Raw genomic sequence first — 17362 nt, forward strand, 5'->3', positions numbered from 1 at the left:
GGGTAGATGTTGAGCAGGTATTTCCCCTAATTGGAATTCTGGAATGATAGGCCTTAGCCTAAGACAGATTTAAAACAAAATGCGCAGGAGTTACTTCAATTAAAAGATCATCAATCTGTGCTGTGGACACTGAAACACAGTGCTTTGCACTGCTGCCTCATAGTACCAGGGACTCAGGTTTGATTCCAGCCTTGGGGTGACTGTGTGGAGTCTGCACGTTCTCCCCGTGTCTGCGTGGGTTTCCTCCAGGTGCTCCGGTTTCCTCCCACAATCCAAAATAGTGCAGATAACGTGGATTAACTACGATCAATGTATGGGGTTATGGGGATAGGGCGGGGGTAGTGGACCAAGGTAGAATGCTCTTCAGAGAGCCGGTGAAGACTACTTGATGGGCAAAATGGCCTCCTTCTGCGCAGTAGGGATTCTACGATACTAAACTAAGTTAAGGAGAAAATAGGTAGGTTTCAGTAGATGGATGAAGCATTGTGCGGAACGGGTAGGAAGGCGGAGATGAGGTTGAGATGAGATCAACCATGATAGTATTGAATGGTGGAGCAGCCTCAAGTGCTGAGTTGCCTAATCTGGCTCCTAGTTCTTATGTTCAGGCATCCCCCACCCACAACTCCGCCCTATGTTTCTGACATTTTGAATGATGCAATAAGAATGCAATTTTACTTTGTAAATTTTAATCTCCTTAATGTGTTCTCATAATTGAATGAATGTGCCTTTCCTGGTTTCCTTTTGGCGGACAGCACAGCGACATTGGGACAGGTTAGTCCGAGAGACGATATTGAGGTGTTTGCTGGACAGTGAGGTTGTTCGGTTTTCAGGGGTTTTCAGCTTTTTGCAGGTGGCCAGGCATTGGGACGGACACATTGGAAGGGACACATTGTGACGGACACATTGTGACGGACACATTGGGAGCAATGTCCACTCCTGAAAGCTCCACTGCAGTGATATCACTGAACTCATAACTCAGAAACCCGGGCTAATGCTGTGGGGCACAGGAGCTTAAACCTCACTATTGCAGCTGGCTGAATTTAAATTCAGCTAATAAAATCTGGAGCTGTAAAGCTGACCATGAAACTATCATTGAATGTTGTATTAAAAAAAACCCATTTGCTTCACTAATGGCCTTTTGGGAAGGAAATCTCTCTTGATCTGGCCTGCATGTGATTCCAGACCTACAGCAATGAGCTTAACTCGGACCTGCTCTAACAAGAAATCAGTTAAGGGGCAATTAGGGATGGCCAACAAATGCTGGTCTTGCCAGTGACACCCACATCTCGTGAAAGAATAAATATGGTCCACTTGTCTGCTCCTTCAAATTACCATGTGTGTGTGCCTGCGCAGAAGTTCTCTCTTTTGCAGAATAATTGACGAAAATTGCTTGCTGGGATTAATCAACAACCCAATTTTACTTGTATTCATTGGATGGTAGAAGGTGGACCGGATGAACCTGCCTTTGTTTGTTTAGCAATTTCCAACTTCCTTTCACCAAATGAACATGTTACACATAAATATTTTCAAGGAATTAAAATTTCCATATCTACTTTGATGCCAGTGATTACCAGCACCTCCGTAGCCTTGATACACGAGGAATGGCTTTTACTCCGACTTAATCAGGAGATACTATTTATGAAGCATTACAAAACAAAAGCAGGATTTGCATCATTTTTGAAACTTGTTACTGAACCATCATTGATGTGTGAAAAATGTATGTTCCGTTAGAAGACTAATGGGGAAGAATGAATTCAAAGTGCAGTTGCGAAGACTTTGATCTTCGATTGGAAAATTGCCATTTTTCTTTGTGGGTCTCTTTTTAGTAAATTAAATTTGCATTTCATGTAGGACTTGAAAATATTTACTTTCTACTTTTTCTAATGATTATTTTCTCTTTGCTTTGATGCAAAAGGTAAATTGAACATTTTCTCTGAGTTTGTTTTGTCGATGAAACTCATGCAGTTACATTCCAAGATTTTAAGAAATATTGTGAGTCCACAAAGCATCTGAATTGAACAATACTTTTAAAAATTCAAACAGCCTGGAATTTCTGGTGTCTAATTGCAATTTGTTTCTTTTAGCTCTGCAAACTGAGGCCCGCCCAACAATTAATTTTTCTTTGAATGTACGTTTTTCTGTTAACAGAGTGACATTAAATATTGAAAAGTTTCATGCCGCGGTGGCACAGTGGCTAGCTCTGCCACCTCATAGCGCCAGAGACCCGGGTTTGATTCCCGGTTTGGGTCACTGTCTGTGCGGAGTCTACACATTCTCCCCTTGTCTGCGTGGGTTTCCTCCGGGTGCTCCGGTTTCCTCCAACAGCCCAAAGATGTGCAGGCTAGGTGGAGTGGCCGTGCTAAATTGCCCCTTAGTGTCCAAAAGTTAGGTGGGGTTACGGGGATTGGTTACTGTGGAGGTTTGGCTGGCCCAAGGTAGGGTGCTCTTTCGGAGAGTCGGTGCAGACTCAACGGCCAAATGTCCTCCTTCCGCACTTACGAGATTCAATGATTCCTCACTTGGATGCTCTGAAATAGCTTGAAAAGCCAATTTCATGTTTAAAGGAAAGTGAAAGTTCCTTGTGGCCATCTGTGTTTATGCTGATTCCAATGCTAATGACATTGGTAAGGAAATTCAGGTACAAATAGACGTCAGTAAAATGGACCCATAAATGGGCACATAACTTTCCAAAGATGCCACCCATAGGAAGTTCCATTCCCCAGTGTCTCAGCAGTAGAAAATAATTATTGGCACACAAACCTTGTGATTGTTCCGACTGTAATTTGTTGATGCTTTTCTGAACCATCTCTTCATCTGTAAATTTGTGGGGCAAACGATACGTTTGAGTTACTTTTGCTTTGTGGGAGAAAAAAAAAGTCACTTAATATTTGTATTCACTTGAAATATTTCCATTCACTTGCACAAACTAAGTTAATCCGGGAGCCATGTCTCGTCATTGCAAAATCCTGGTGCCCGAGCAACAGTAACGCGACAGGAGTGTAAGTCGGAGATCAGTCATCGGGACCGACTTGCCCACTACTTTTAATGGGCATGAAAGTGGAAAAAGTGTATTGTCGGAAAAATGATGTCCACATCTGACTCTCCGATCCTCACTGCACCCAGTTAAGCTCCGGGCTTGGAGCACCGCCTCGCAATTCCGAGGCTATAATCCCCATACAATGTTCCTGTTGCCATCCGAGCTGTTGTTGGGTGAAATAAATCGCTTGACTCTCAGTTTTCTCCACCATGAAATAGAGTGGAATATACAGAGACATTACAGATGATCCAGTCAAGTGTTTCTCAGAGAAGTATTATTGAATTACCTTTTTCTTACAATTATTACAAACATTTTAGCTTGTATAAACAAAACCAGTTGTTGAAAATAGTCATATAATAAGGGACAGAAGAAGCCAAGGCATTTATCCACTTTGCTACCAGCTTATTTAGGGTTATACTTTCAGCAGCGACCATTGCTTGATTGTGGCAATAATTTCTGGCACAAAGATGGATCATGGGTTAGTGCTTAAACTGTAGTCAGAGGTCACATTGTCATGATACATTTGGGTTAATATTTTGTGTGTGGCGGGGGTGGAAGGTGTATTCCTAAAACACCGTGTCCCACCCAGCCCCAGCACTCTGTGATGGCCATTGTTCAGGCTACAGCAAGAAGATAGCTTATGCTGAAGTCAGGTAAGTCTGGGCTTTTGAGTGAGGAGTGACCGGGGACCTGAGGGTACGGGGGGAGGGGGGGGGGGGGAGGAGGAGGGCAGTGGTGGGAGAAACAGCATTTGGAGACCTGGAGGGAGAGGCACAAAGCATTTAAAGCATCAAAGCAATTTTAGGAGTGATTCATAATAATAATAATAATCGTTATTGTCACAAGTAGGCTTACATCGAAGTTACTGTGAAAATCCCCCAGTCGCCACACTCCGGCGCCTGTTCGGGTACACAGAGGGAGAATTCAGAATGTCCAATTCACCGAACAAGCACGTCTTTCAAGGCTTGTGGGAGAAAACCCGGAGCACCCGGAGGAAACCCACGCAGACACGGGGAGAACATGCAGACTCTGCACAGACAGTGACCCAAGCCATGAATCGAACCCGGGACCCTGGCACTGTGAAGCAACAGTGCCAACCACTATGCTACTGTGCTGTCCAGTACAACGTGGCTGAATGTGAAGCCGAACGTGCAGACTCTGCACAGACAGTGACCCAAGCCGGGAATGGAACCTGAGATCCCGGAGCTGTGAAGCAACAGTGCTAACCACTGTGCTACCGTGCTGCCCATGTGCTTCGCCCACTAAATGGATGATACCTCCACATGAAGTTCCCCATCAGTGAGAATATACAATGTTCAGTTTGTATTTAAGGGGGGGGGGGGGGGGGGGTACTCCTGACAAGCTTCACTTCCATGACTTTCAGTGGATGCCAGCTTCTTGGTGCCCTCGCAACACTTTACTCATATCGAATGTCAGTAGCAAAAGCTCCACTCAGTTGGGAAATGGGAGACGGATGAGGTCGGGAAGGGAGACTGCTCTGGGAAGTTGGGGAGACAGGATGGGGGTCAGTGGTGTTGACAGTGGGGTCCTGGGGGTGAAATTAGAGTACGGAGCGGGAAGCTGAGGGGGTCACAAAGCGGAACTGGGCAGGCGGCTCCGATAACAAGAGGGGCAGGATCAGGGTAAGCTTGGGGAGGGTAACTGGTGTTGGTTCTGAGGGGAGGGAAAGCAGGTGGAGGTGGATCGTAATAAGGTTCAGGATAATCGGGAATGGAGGTTCAAAGTGTGACAGGGGAGAGAAACTTTGACATTAGATGGGTCAAGGGGATGGGGAAGTTGGTGGATGGTGCCAGTGGGGGTACAAGGTGGTGGAGTGAGTTTGGAATGTGATAGGCTCTATTTTTGTAGCCTGACCTTGACCGCGCAGTTATTCAGTCAGTGAGACCCCTCAAAGTGGGAGGAGGGTCTTTTCGGGCGGGTGGTGGAGTTCAAGGTCAGCAGAAGTGGCCGACTAACGGCCACCTTAATAGCTATGAGGCAGCTGGATGTCAACCATGCTCAGGTGTGTTCTCTCTGAAATGAAAAATGAAAATCGCTTATTGTCACGAGTAGGCTTCAATGAAGTTACTGTGAAAAGCCCCTAGTCACCACATTCCGGCGCCTGTTCGGGGAGGCTGGTACAGGAATTGAACTGTGCTGCTGGCCTGCCTTGGTCTGCTTTCAAAGCCAGCGATTTAGTCCAGTGTGCTAAATCCCACACAACAGCAGGTTTATTCCTGACTCATGGCTCTCACAACATGGAGATCACAGCAAGGTGTGGAGCTGCCGCTCATTCTGTGGCATCTGTCATTGGCCGTAATCAGAGGCAGAGATGAAGGGAAGGAGGGAGGAAGGTGGCTGCCTCCAAGGGTGACGACCAGCGGACAGAAGCTAACTCATGACGTCAAACCTCCATCTTCCTGGGTGAATAGTCATTGCTGATCAGGGCTCATGTGGTTGGCTTTCTATACTACCAAACCAATGGTCACTCTATAGAGTCTCAAGGTATTGGAGGTAAGCAGAATAGTGTCAGAGGGAGGCTCCTTGCATATAATTCATCACCCTGGTCAAAGTACACTGTCAGCATGTGTAGACATGTATTAAAGGGAGTAACACCCACCTCTGGTCTTCCAGGATGTGCTTCACCTGGAAGGGGTGGGGCAGGAATGCCATGTCTAAGACGCAATGATTCTGAGGAGAAGGAGAGTCCATCACAGGTTGGAACAGTGCTGGGAGGAGCAAGGACCTAAGCAGATGGAGGCAGCAGGGCCTCAGGAGGGTCAGGATGGTGGCAAAAAAAATCTACTGCAGACATTGGTACATCTCAGGCACTGCTCCTAGCTAGAAATTAACAATAGGCAATGCTGGAGGTACCTTAGTATGTGTCGGAATGTAGTTGCTTGTGTCTGCCAGCTTCTCCTGTACAAGAACCCTGGAGGAGTGATGTGGTGCTTCTGCCGTGCATTGAGTGAATGGCTCCCCAGGTGCTGTGTAAACATGGCACCAGGATTTTCCAGCCAATGAGGCAATGGTGTGGCAGGAAACGTCCTGCCATGAGATTTGCTGCGCTCCTTGCAGGTTCAGAGTTAATGAGCTGAACAGGGGAAAATCACTCGTGTTCAGTCGTGGTGCCTCACAATGGAAATCACCGGCTTTTCTGCATGCTGCGGGATTGAGACCCCAGAAGTAAAGATTCCGCCCTATGCCACGATATGATAATGGGGCAGTCGAAGGGACCGGCGCGTCTGTGTTATTAAGCACCATGCTCTTGCCACCTTGAGCTAACCAGCCAATGAATTTGCATTATACTGATGTTTTAAAATTCATCATGCAGTTCTACATGTCCTCATGTGTTTCATTAAAGGAACAGTAAGAAGTCTTACAACACCAGATTAAAGTCCAACAGGTTTGTTTCAAACACTAGCTTTCGGAGCACTGCTCCTTCCTCAGGTGAATGGAGCAGTGCTCCGAAAGCTGGTGTTTGAAACAAACCTGTTGGACTTTAACCTGGTGTAAGACTTCTTACTGTGCTCACCCCAGTCCAACGCCGGCAGCTCCACATCATTAAAGGAAGTAACACATACACTGTGTGGAGTTCCTTTACTTGCCCTTAAATATATTCCATCTGGTTCTAATGCTTTTCAGATGTTCAGGCAGTTCAATTATCTATATTATGTGTGAGACTGTATTGTAAAAGGGAGAAATATCAAGTCCCAGGGAAATCAGTTTACATCTATGGTAGAAAAGGTAATGAGATATTTTCTCAAAGGTGTAAAACAAAAGATAAAGTATGGTCAGCCTGCTTTCCAAAAAGGCCATTCCTAAACAACGTTATTATCATTCTTTGAAGAAGTAAATGAAAAGTTGGATTAGGGTAATACAGTAGATGTACTATTTGCAGATTTTCAAAAAAAGCTTTGATAAAATACTGCATAGTGGATGTCACGATATCATTGATTGTGTCGTAATTCACCAAATGACCACTAGGAGTCTCACTAGTATATAAGTGAATTTAAAGTCAGGTGACCCCTCACACTGGCTGGAGGAAGTAAAGGAGAGAGCTTGCACGTGCATGAGGTTTGCTGTTGTTTATCTGTTGTCTTTATATAGTTTACCTCCAGTTAATGTTAATTAATCATTTATAACTTTTAACTACTAGTGTTCTTAAGAATATTACAGTGGAGTCATCATAAAGGTCAGATCATGTGGAGTCAGGGGACAAGTAGAAGGTGGATGGCAAGCGAGCAATAAAGGACCAACCAAGAGTAGGTAGTTAAAGATATTTACTCAGAGTGGAGAAATTGTGAAGTGGTGTACCACAGGAATCAGAGTTACACCATCATTTACCATTTGCATAAATTATTTGGACTCTGGGATTAAAAATAGAGGGCAGGATTTTACAGAGCTCACCGAGGTCTCAGCTGCCAACTGGGATCAATGACCCCAGGTGGGAGTGGGGCAGGGAGGACAGCCCACTCACCAAGAGTTGCCAGTCAATCAGAGGTCAGTAACACTTCCGTACACAGCAGCACCACCAAGTGGGCATGACACCCACCTTATACCTTGAACTGAGGAGAGACCTGAGCACAGGTGAGTGATGGTGGGAAGGGTGTCACAAGGTGGGATTCGGCAGGGATGAGAAGGATTGGGTCGGGCAGGCCTCAGCTTTCCCAATGTAGGTTGGGTCCTTCAATCAAGCACAGAGTTAATGGCAGCAGCGACAGGATGAAGCCCTTAAGTGTGCATTAATTGGCCCACTTAAGGGCTTCAACTGACAATGGGCAGGCAGGCCATCCCTGGGCCTTCCTGCCTCAGACCTAATCAAGGTGGAAGTGGGAAGATGGTGGGGTCCCAATCTGCCACCCTACCCCTTACTGAAATGCCCCCTACCATCAAACTGGCCACAAGATCCTGCCTCCAAACCCCCCAATGCCTCAACTCACCAATAAGGGGATCATCAAGCTTCCCGCACCCCACCTCTTAAGGGCAGGGCACTGACGGGCCTGACCCCAGGCACCGTGCATGATGGCACCTGGGCACTGCGAGCCTGACACACTGGCAGTGCCAACTGGGCACACTGGCGAGGTGGCACTACCAGTGTGTCAGGCTGGCAGCGTCATGGTGCCCAGGTTTCGTCGGGGGTGCCAGGGTACCATCCTGCCCAGAGCCCAACCACCCTGGGGCCGCAGATATCCGGGGAGACCCCCCTTCCCAAGTGCAGGTACACCCAGTCCAGATTTGTGAAACCAGTGCAAAATAACGCTGGCTTGGTATTGCCGAAGAGATGCCTTTTGGTATTGGGCGCTGGGTAGATCGGGGGTAGACATATTCAAATGAGTGTAACTGCTCACTTAAATATTCAAATCTGGGTTCCGTGCTCAATAGGGGGGGGGATCCAGATCACAACACTTTGCGAGATTGCGTTAGAATCGTGAGGTGTGACGAGGCTGGTAAATCATCCGAGAGGCCGCTCGTGGGATATGCTGTCCTTGTTGTGTCCCGGGTCGGATGCGGCAAAGTCGATAGATTGAGCCTTTTGCCACTGTTTTGGGCCTTGGGGCAGTTTCCCCCTCCGGCCAATCCCACATTTAGACATTTCACCACTGGGAATTTGAACTTGCCAGGATTACCGGCTCCCCATAGATCAGGCTGCCATTTTGAAATGGTGCCCCAATCTTAAAGTGAACTTGAGGGTCTCCCACACATACGCATTACCTCCCCCCTCGCCCCCCCCCTCCCCCCCAAGTAAGGACACCCAGTCATGGGGTCGCTGAGAGACCCTCTTTTCAGACCTCCATACCCACCCTTCAACCCCTACATTTCATATCCCCGCTCTCCACCCCCTTCATGGGCATCGCGCCCCCCTCAGGCCCAGACCATTTTGGTGCCAGCCTGGCACTGCCACCCACGCACCCTGTCAGTGCCCCTGCCAACCTGGCAGTTCCACCTGTGAACTTTGGCAATGCCAGGGTTGCAGTGCCAAAGTGCCAGGTGTGCAGCCAAGGTTCCACGGTGCCAGAGGAAGAGCCAGGGGGACCACTCTGACCTGGCCCCGACCACCCTGGGGTCTCCAAAGGGCTGGGAGACCTCCCCTGGTTATGCCTGGTCCACATTTGTGTGGTCCATCTCCAGACGGTGCCTAATCACGTACAAAGAAGCATAGATAGGAAATAGAAGCAGGAGGTGGCCATTCGGCCCTTCGAGCCTGTTCCACCATTCCTTATGATCATGGCTCATCATCAAGTTCAATACCCTGATCCGACCTTCCCCCCCATAATCACGTGGTCCCTTTAGCCCCAAGAGCTATATCTAATTAATTCTTGAAATTACACAACATTTTGGCCTCAACTAATTTCTGTGGTAGTCAATTCCACAGATTCACCACTCTCAGGGTGAAGAAATTTCTCCTCACCTCAGTCCTAAAAGGTTTACCCCTTATCCTCAAACTATGACCCCCTCGTTCTGGACTCCTCCACCATCGGGAACATTCTTTCTGAATCTACCCTGTCTCATCCTGTCAGAATTTTATAATTTCTATGAGATCCCCTCTCACTCTTCTAAACTCCAATGAATATTATCCTAACCGACTTAGTCCCTCCTCATTTGACAGTCCCACCATCCCAGGAATCAGCCTGGTAAACCTTCACTGCACTCCCTCCATAATAAGAACATCCTTCCTCAGATAAGGGGTAGCACGGTAGCATTGTGGATAGCACAATTGCTTCACAGCTCCAGGGTCCCAGGTTCGATTCTGGCTTGGGTCACTGTCTGTGCGGAGTCTGCACATCCTCCCCGTGTCTGCGTGGGTTTCCTCCGGGTGCTCCGGTTTCCTTCCACAGTCCAAAGATGTGCAGGTTAGGTGGATTGGCCATGCTAAATTGCTCTTAGTGTCCAAAATTGCCCTTAGTGTTGGGTGGGGTTACTGGGATATGGGGATAGAGTGGAGGTGTTGACCTTGGGTAGGGTGCTCTTTCAAAGAGCCGGTGCAGACTCGATATGCCAAATGGCCTCCTTCTGCACTGTAAATTCTATGATAAGGGCATCAAAACTGCACACAATACCGCAGGTGTGGCCTCACCAATGCCCTATACAATTGCAGTAAAACATCCCTATTCTTATACTCGAATTCTCTCGCTATGAAGGCCAACGTACTATTTGCCTTCTTTACCGCCTGCTGTACCTGCTTACTTTCAGCAACTGGTGCACGAGGACACCAAGGTCTTGCTGAGTATCCGCCTCTCCCAATTTACACCCATTCAAATAATAATCTGCCTTCCTATTTCTGCTACCAAAATGGATAACCTCCCATTTATCCACATTATACTGCATCTGCAATGCATGTGCCCGCTCACTCAGCCTGTCCAAATCCTGCTGAAGCATCTCTGCATCCTCCTCGCAGCTCACCCTCCCACCCAACTTTGTATCAATTTGGAGATTTAGTTCCCTCATCCAAATCATGAATTTATAATGTAAAACAGTTGGGGTCCAAGCACAGATCCCTGCGGTACCCCACTAGTCACTGCCTGCCATTCAGAAAAAGACCCATTTAATGCAACATTTTGCTTCCTGTCTGCTAGCCAGCTTTCTATCCATCTCAAGACACTACCCACAATCCCATGTGCTTTAACTTTACAAAGTAATCCGCTATGTGACACCTTGTCGAAAGCCTTTTGAAAACCAAATAAACCACATCCACTGGTTCTCCCTGGTCATCTCTAGAAAATAGAAATAGAAAATCGCTTATTGTCAGGAGTAGGCTTCAATGAAATTACTGTGAAAAGCCCCTAGTCGCCACATTCCGGCACCTGTTCGGGGAGGCTGGTACGGGAATCGAACCGTGCTGCTGGCCTGCTTGGTCTGCTTTAAAAGTCAGCGATTTAGCCCAGTGAGCTAAACCAGCCCCTTCAAAGAATTCTAGTAGATTTGCCAAGCATGATTTCCCTTTCGTAAATTTATGCTGAATTTGTCTGATGATACCTCTGCTTTCCAAATGCTGTGCCATGAAATCCTTGATAACGGACTCCAACAACTTCTCGACTACCGACGTTAGGCTCACTGGTCGATAGTTCCCTGCTTTCTCCCTTTTTGAATAGCAGGGTTATATTAGCTTCCTTCAAATCTGTAGGAACTATTCCAGAGTCCAAACACTCGCTGGAGGGAGCTTAATAGCTCATTTGAATATGCTGATCTGGATGGCAAGACCCATATCGTGACGTCACGCGAGGTTCGGCTGAATCTCACGTAACGTCTCAACCATTGAGGATCTTGCGAGAAGCATTCAACGGCCTTGTTGTGTCACCAAATCGGGTCCAATGAGGCCATTGAATCACGCTCAAAGTCTCACTTGGTTCAGGTTAATAAGGTCGTCTAAAATAAGCGAACAAACACTGGGGTTGATTTCTGGAAGGATAGAATTGGAAAGTAGAGAAGTTAAATTAAACTTGCAAAGAACATTGGTTAGATAACATGGAGTACACTACACTGCACAATTCTGGTCTCCGTGTTATTTTATGGTTATGAAATTTGCCATAGTCCCAGAGGACCCTTTTTGAGAGAGAGCTGTCTGGTGGCGATTTAACCTGAGGGCCACCACACCTCAGCTGAGATAGAACCTGTGCTATTGGTGTCATTCCGATTTCCGAATTAGCCATCCAGACAACTAAACTAATCGCCCCCCATTAAGGTTCCAGAGGAACTGGAAGAAATGGAGAAAAGATTCACATCAATGATATCAGAGCAACTCTCTCAGGAAATGCCAAACAAACTGGGACTCGCTTTTCTCAAGAAAAGTCCATTAAGAGTTCTATCAAAATATGAGGGAGGTTGACGGAGTAGATGTGGCAAAATCCAAAACTCTGTATCATAAATATATTACAGTTAGTACTAATCTTACAAATAATTCAGGGAAAACTTTTTGCCCAGATATTAGTTAGAATATAACAATTGCTACCAATGAAGAATTTGAGGCAAATCGTTTCGGAGAGGTTACACAAACACGAGGGGGAGAAAATTTAGAACAAAGAACATATAGTGCAGAAGGAGGCCATTCGGCCCATCAAGTCTGCACCGACCCACTTAAGCCCTCACTTCCACCCTATCCCCCTAACCCCTCCTAACCTTTTTTGGTCACTAAGGGCAATTTAACATGGTCAATCCACCTAACTTGCACGTCTTTGGGAGGAAACCGGAGCACCCGGAGGAAACCCACGCAGACACGGGGAGAACGTGCAGACTCCGCACAGACAGTGACCCAGCAGGGAATCGAACCTGGGACCCTGGCACTGTGAAGCCACAGTGCTAATCACTTGAGCTACCGTGCTGCCCTCAAGAGTAACTGCTTCACACTATGATCAGAGAATCCACTGATAGGGTGAGATGAAATAGAGGGCGCGATCGAAATGGCTCCAACTCGGTGATACGACGAGGCCATTGTGTCATGTGTGAGTACCTTTAAGAAATGGATGTTTAAGCAATGTACCTTTAAGAAATGCAGTGATGTCAGAGTGTGGGTGGAGCTGGGCTTCAGCTCGGCCATTTTGAAGTTTTTAGTTTCAGTTTGAGAGAGCAGCTGGGAGTGTCTGTGTGTTTTGCTGAGAGCTGCAGGAAGGAAAAGAGCTGGTCTGGTGATTTCTGAAAATCCAAAGAATATAAATATATTGAATGTAACGTGTTGTGCTCCTATTTTTGAAAGGTTGAAGTCTTTTGGATGTTTAAAAGAACAGTTTGCAGGATTGGGAAGTATTGTATTATTTTCGGGGTTATCTTTGAAGTAAGGGGTGTTAAGAGATCCAATGTTTATTTTAAAAGGTTAAGTTGAGTTCATGGAATAAACATTGTTGTTTTAAAAACCACGTGTCCATAATTGTAATAACACACCTGGGGAACAAGCCGTGTGCTTCAAAAGCAACAATCCATTAAAGGTGGGGGTTGGTTGAACTCCATGATACATTTTGGGGTTCTGAAAACACCTCTCCCATAACAATTGTCACGGGATTTGTGATGTTCGGAATGCTCTCGAGATCGAACAAGATTTCGCGAGAACTGCTCAAAAATATGTAGGTGCCTGATGCTCCCGAGGCCCAGTAAGAAACGGCCTTGCCTGGGAGACCACAAACGTGACCAGGCCAACCCGGGAGACCACTGCCAGGGTGAGTGTGTGGTACTGCCAGGCTAGCAGGGGAACTGCCAGGGTCCCAGGCTGGCAGTGCCCAGGTGCGAGGTTGCCCGTGCCAGGGATCGGGCCTGGGGGTGCCCTGCCCTAATTAGGTGGGATGAGGGGGAGCTCAACGATCTCCTAACAGGTAAGTTTGAGCGTTGGTAGGTGGGTGGGGGGGGGGGGGGTCCAGAGGTCACGGTTGTCAGGTTGAGAGTTCGGGGCGGCATTTAAAAATGGTACCCCAATTTCTTCCTGCTGATCTCGCCATTGCAGGAAGTGAGTTAAGTGCGGCCTCAGCCGGGTGTTCCTCTCCAAAGCCAAATAAAAGGGTCCCATTTGATAGCGGGGTCATTCTCAGCACTACAGGTGCCGAGTAGCATCCCGCTATACCTTCCTAAAACGGGATTCTGTTTTTGGGGCATTAAATCGCGCCCAGAGAGTTAGGAAGCTCGTGTGAAGCAGGAACACTCAAATAGAGCAGTTGGGCTGAATGGCCTTTTCTGTGCTGTAATCTCTGGTAAGCTAACACTATTAAATCCTGTGCAACACTTTCCTAATATTTAAACAGCGATGAACCAAACTCTAACCATGGGCATCATATGGCTCCAGTTCTTCTATAAGCTTGTCAAAGACTTCTTCACTGGAATCTAAACCAAGTATTTCATTAAGGTTGGCAACTCTGACTTCACTGTTTTCGCTGGTATCTGTAAAATATGTTTGGTTTGACAACATGTCAATTACAGATGCTCACCAAAACGTTTTGTTTGTCTCATTCATTAATAATTTGTATTGATTAAATTTGAGATAATGCTTCCCAGGGATGTAACATTTAGTTCAGCAGTTACATCTCTCGATATGTGCTAGTGACTGTGAAGATTTCCTCTAGTCAGTCTGAGTGACTTTTCTAACAGTTTGATGCTTTACGCCGGTTGCTGTGTGTTAGGCTACATGTAGAGAAGATGTTTCCACTTTTTGGGTTTCCAAAACAAGAGGTGATAACATTAAAATAGTCACCAATAAATCTTCTGAGCGATTCAAGATTCTTTGTGCGAAGAGTGATAAGAATGTGGACTGTGCTACCACACAGAGTGGTTGCGGTGAGTAGCACATATACATTGAAGGGGAAGCTACAGAAGCATAGTCAGGAGAAGAATATAAGATATCCCAATGGGCTGAGATAACGTAAGGTAGGAGAATACCCATGTGGTGCATAAGCACCAACATAGTGGAACTGGACTGAATGGCCCATTTCTGAGCTGTAAATTATAGTTATCTATTTCATAATCTGTTTTTTCTACATGTCTTGCCCACTCTTCCAGTTACTGAATTAGTACTACTATTAAAGAAAGCAACCTTAGTTAGGTGGATTGGACATGATATATTGCCTTTAGTGACCAAAAAGGATAGGAAGGGTTATTGGGTTAAGGGGATAGGGTGGAAGTGAGGGCTTAAGTGGGTCGGTGCAGACTTGATGGGCTAAATGGCCTCCTTCTGCACTGTATGTTCTATGTAAATCTATGTAAACCTTGTACAATTCTTTCCTAATATTTAAACAGTGATGAACAAAACTCTAACCATCGTAATCTGGTGGTTCCAGTTCTTCCATAAGCTTCTCAAAGGCTTCTTCACCTGTAGCTACATCATGTGTTTCATCAAGGCTGGTGCTTTTGATTTCACTGGTATCTGTAAAATATGTTTGGTTTGACAACCCATCAGTTACAGATGCTTAAATATTTGTTTACCTCATTCAGTAATACTTTCAGCGTTGATTAAATTTGAGATAATGCTTCTCTAGAGGGACAGGGGCTGTTTAGCACAGGGCTAAATCGCTGGCTTTGAAAGCAGACCAAGGCAGGCCAGCAGCACGGTTTCGATTTCCATTTCAGCCTCCCAGAACAGGCGCCGGAATGTGGCGACTAGGGGCTTTTCACAGTAACTTCATTTGAAGCCTACTTGTGACAATAAGCGATTTTCATTTCATTTCATTTTCAACCCATTGTTAATCATTTTCACAGAAGCTTTCCTCTGGTCTTTGTGTGTTACAGTCTGTACTAATACAGTGTTAACATTTCTCTTGCAGCTTTTATTGATTGTGTTAACATAGAACTTCCTCTGGTTGCTGTGAATTATTGGCTGTGCTAAAGACAGCAAAGTTTGAAGACTTCCTCTAGATAGTTTTGAAGATGGCGCTAACAGTTTAAAGATTTCCTCCAGCCACCGGGTGACAGGGTTCATGTGGAGAAGATCTTTCCACTTCTGGAGGAATCCAAAGCTCAGGGCCATTAATATAAAATAGTCACTGATAAACCTTGTGAGGAATTCAGGATTATCCAGAGATTGGTTAGAATATGCAATGTGCTCCCACATGGAGTAGTTGAAGCAACAGAATAAATGAATTAAGATGAAACCACATAAGCATAGGAGAGAGAAAACAAACAAAGAGATTCAAATTGGGTGAGGTGAACTATATTGTAAAGAGGCTCATATGAAGCATAAACACTAGCTTACAGCAGGTTAGCTGAATGACCCGCTTATCTGCTGCAATCTCTACATAATCATTTTCATGTTCTATTCAATTCAAGCACTTGTTTTCTCCATAAATATACGTGCATTCCTTCAATTACTGAATTAGGAATACAATCATGGTTGTATAACATCTTCCTAAAATTGAAAACAGAGGTGAACCAGATTCTAACTCTGGGCAAAGGGTGGCTCATGTTCTTTCAAAAGCTTAGGACTTTCTCACTCGAATCTACATTGTGATTCATTAAGGTCGGCAACTTTGACTTCACTTGTATCTGTAAAATATGCTTTGTTTGACAACATATCAATTGCAGACGCTCATGAAAATGTTTGTTTGCCTCGTTCATTAATACGTCCATCATAGATTTAATTTGAAGTAACACTTTTCCAGAGACACAACATTTTCTTAAGTGTTTTCAGGAAGATTTCCTCTCTGGCAAACAGACTGAAGCTTTCTTTGATCATTGGTAACGATTGTGTCGACAGAGCGTGAAGATCTCTGGTCGCTAAATGTTAGTGACAATGCTCACACAAAGCAAAGTTTTCCTCTGCTGGCCCTCACTACCCCCTCACCCCCCCCTCCAATTGGAAAGGCACTCCCCCAGGCTCGACATCTGGCAGTGTCAACATGGCACCTGGGCACCCTGGTAGTATCACCCTCGCCGTGCATGTGGCATGGACAGGGTGCCTGTGTGGCACTGACAGGGTGCCAGGCTGGTAGAACATAGAACAGTACAGCACAGAACAGGCCCTTCGGCCCTCGATGTTGTGCCGAGCAATGATCACCCTACTTAAACCACTACTTGGTAGTGCCAAGCTGCCTGGGTTCCATGAGGAGTGTCAGGGTACCACCCTGCCATGTCCCAGACAACCCAGGGATCTCTAATGCCGTGTGATCTGCCCCCCCCCCCCCCCACCAAGATGCCATCACGTCTGGTCCACATTTGTGTATGCTCCCAGGCGCCGGGTGAATCGTTGTCCGCGTACGTAAATGAGGCGATTGGAATCAGATCGCGTCGGGTGGAGAGAGTTGGGTGATTGCCAATTGGCCGGGTGCCCAGCATGGAGCGCAATCTGATTGCTGAGTCATGCCCTGTGCCCCGTGTTCGAGGTTCACCAGCCAGGGGAAACACATTCTCAGCACCTACCATGTCAAACCCCTTATGAATTAATCAGTGCCCTATGTAATTGTAGATTAAGACTTATTTACTCCTACACTTCAATCCCCTTGCAGCAAAACCTAACATTCCATTTGCCTTCCTAATTGTGCGCTGTAACGTTTTACTTGGGGCTGTTCAGCTCAGTGGGCTAGATGGCTACCAACTGGTACAGAATATAATCCACTGTACAGGTTCAACTCGTGTTCTGGTTGAGGTGGATTTGGGACATGCAACTTTGCCTTGCCCCTAAGAGCGAGAAGCAATGACAAATCATCATTGACAACTGCCAAGAAATTGACTCAGGGTGAATGAAGCATCAGCAGATTATGACCAGATTACATATATCATACTATACTTGCACGTTAATGTTCTGTGATTCATGAACAAGGACACCAAGACCCCTCTGGATGCAAACATTTCCTAGTCTCTATATCAAGCTGGTGATCTATGTTCAGGTTGGGGGAGTGGGAGGGAGATCAAGCTGGT

General features: G+C 46.1%; 1 protein-coding gene across 1 annotated transcript in view; it reads right to left on the minus strand.

The window, feature by feature from the left end:
• Positions 1-17362, minus strand: part of LOC119952384 — a 397406-nt gene that overhangs the window by 41693 nt on the left and 338351 nt on the right. Inside the window, exons 59-61 of the mRNA XM_038776091.1 lie at positions 14769-14876; positions 13781-13897; positions 2761-2856 (exon numbers count right to left, since the gene is read on the minus strand). Coding sequence (XP_038632019.1) covers positions 2761-2856; positions 13781-13897; positions 14769-14876 — 321 coding nt within the window. The remainder of the gene's footprint in view (positions 1-2760; positions 2857-13780; positions 13898-14768; positions 14877-17362) is intronic.

The sequence above is a fragment of the Scyliorhinus canicula genome, chromosome 17 (genome assembly GCF_902713615.1).
Source record: "Scyliorhinus canicula chromosome 17, sScyCan1.1, whole genome shotgun sequence".
Classification (NCBI taxonomy): Eukaryota; Metazoa; Chordata; class Chondrichthyes; order Carcharhiniformes; family Scyliorhinidae; genus Scyliorhinus; species Scyliorhinus canicula.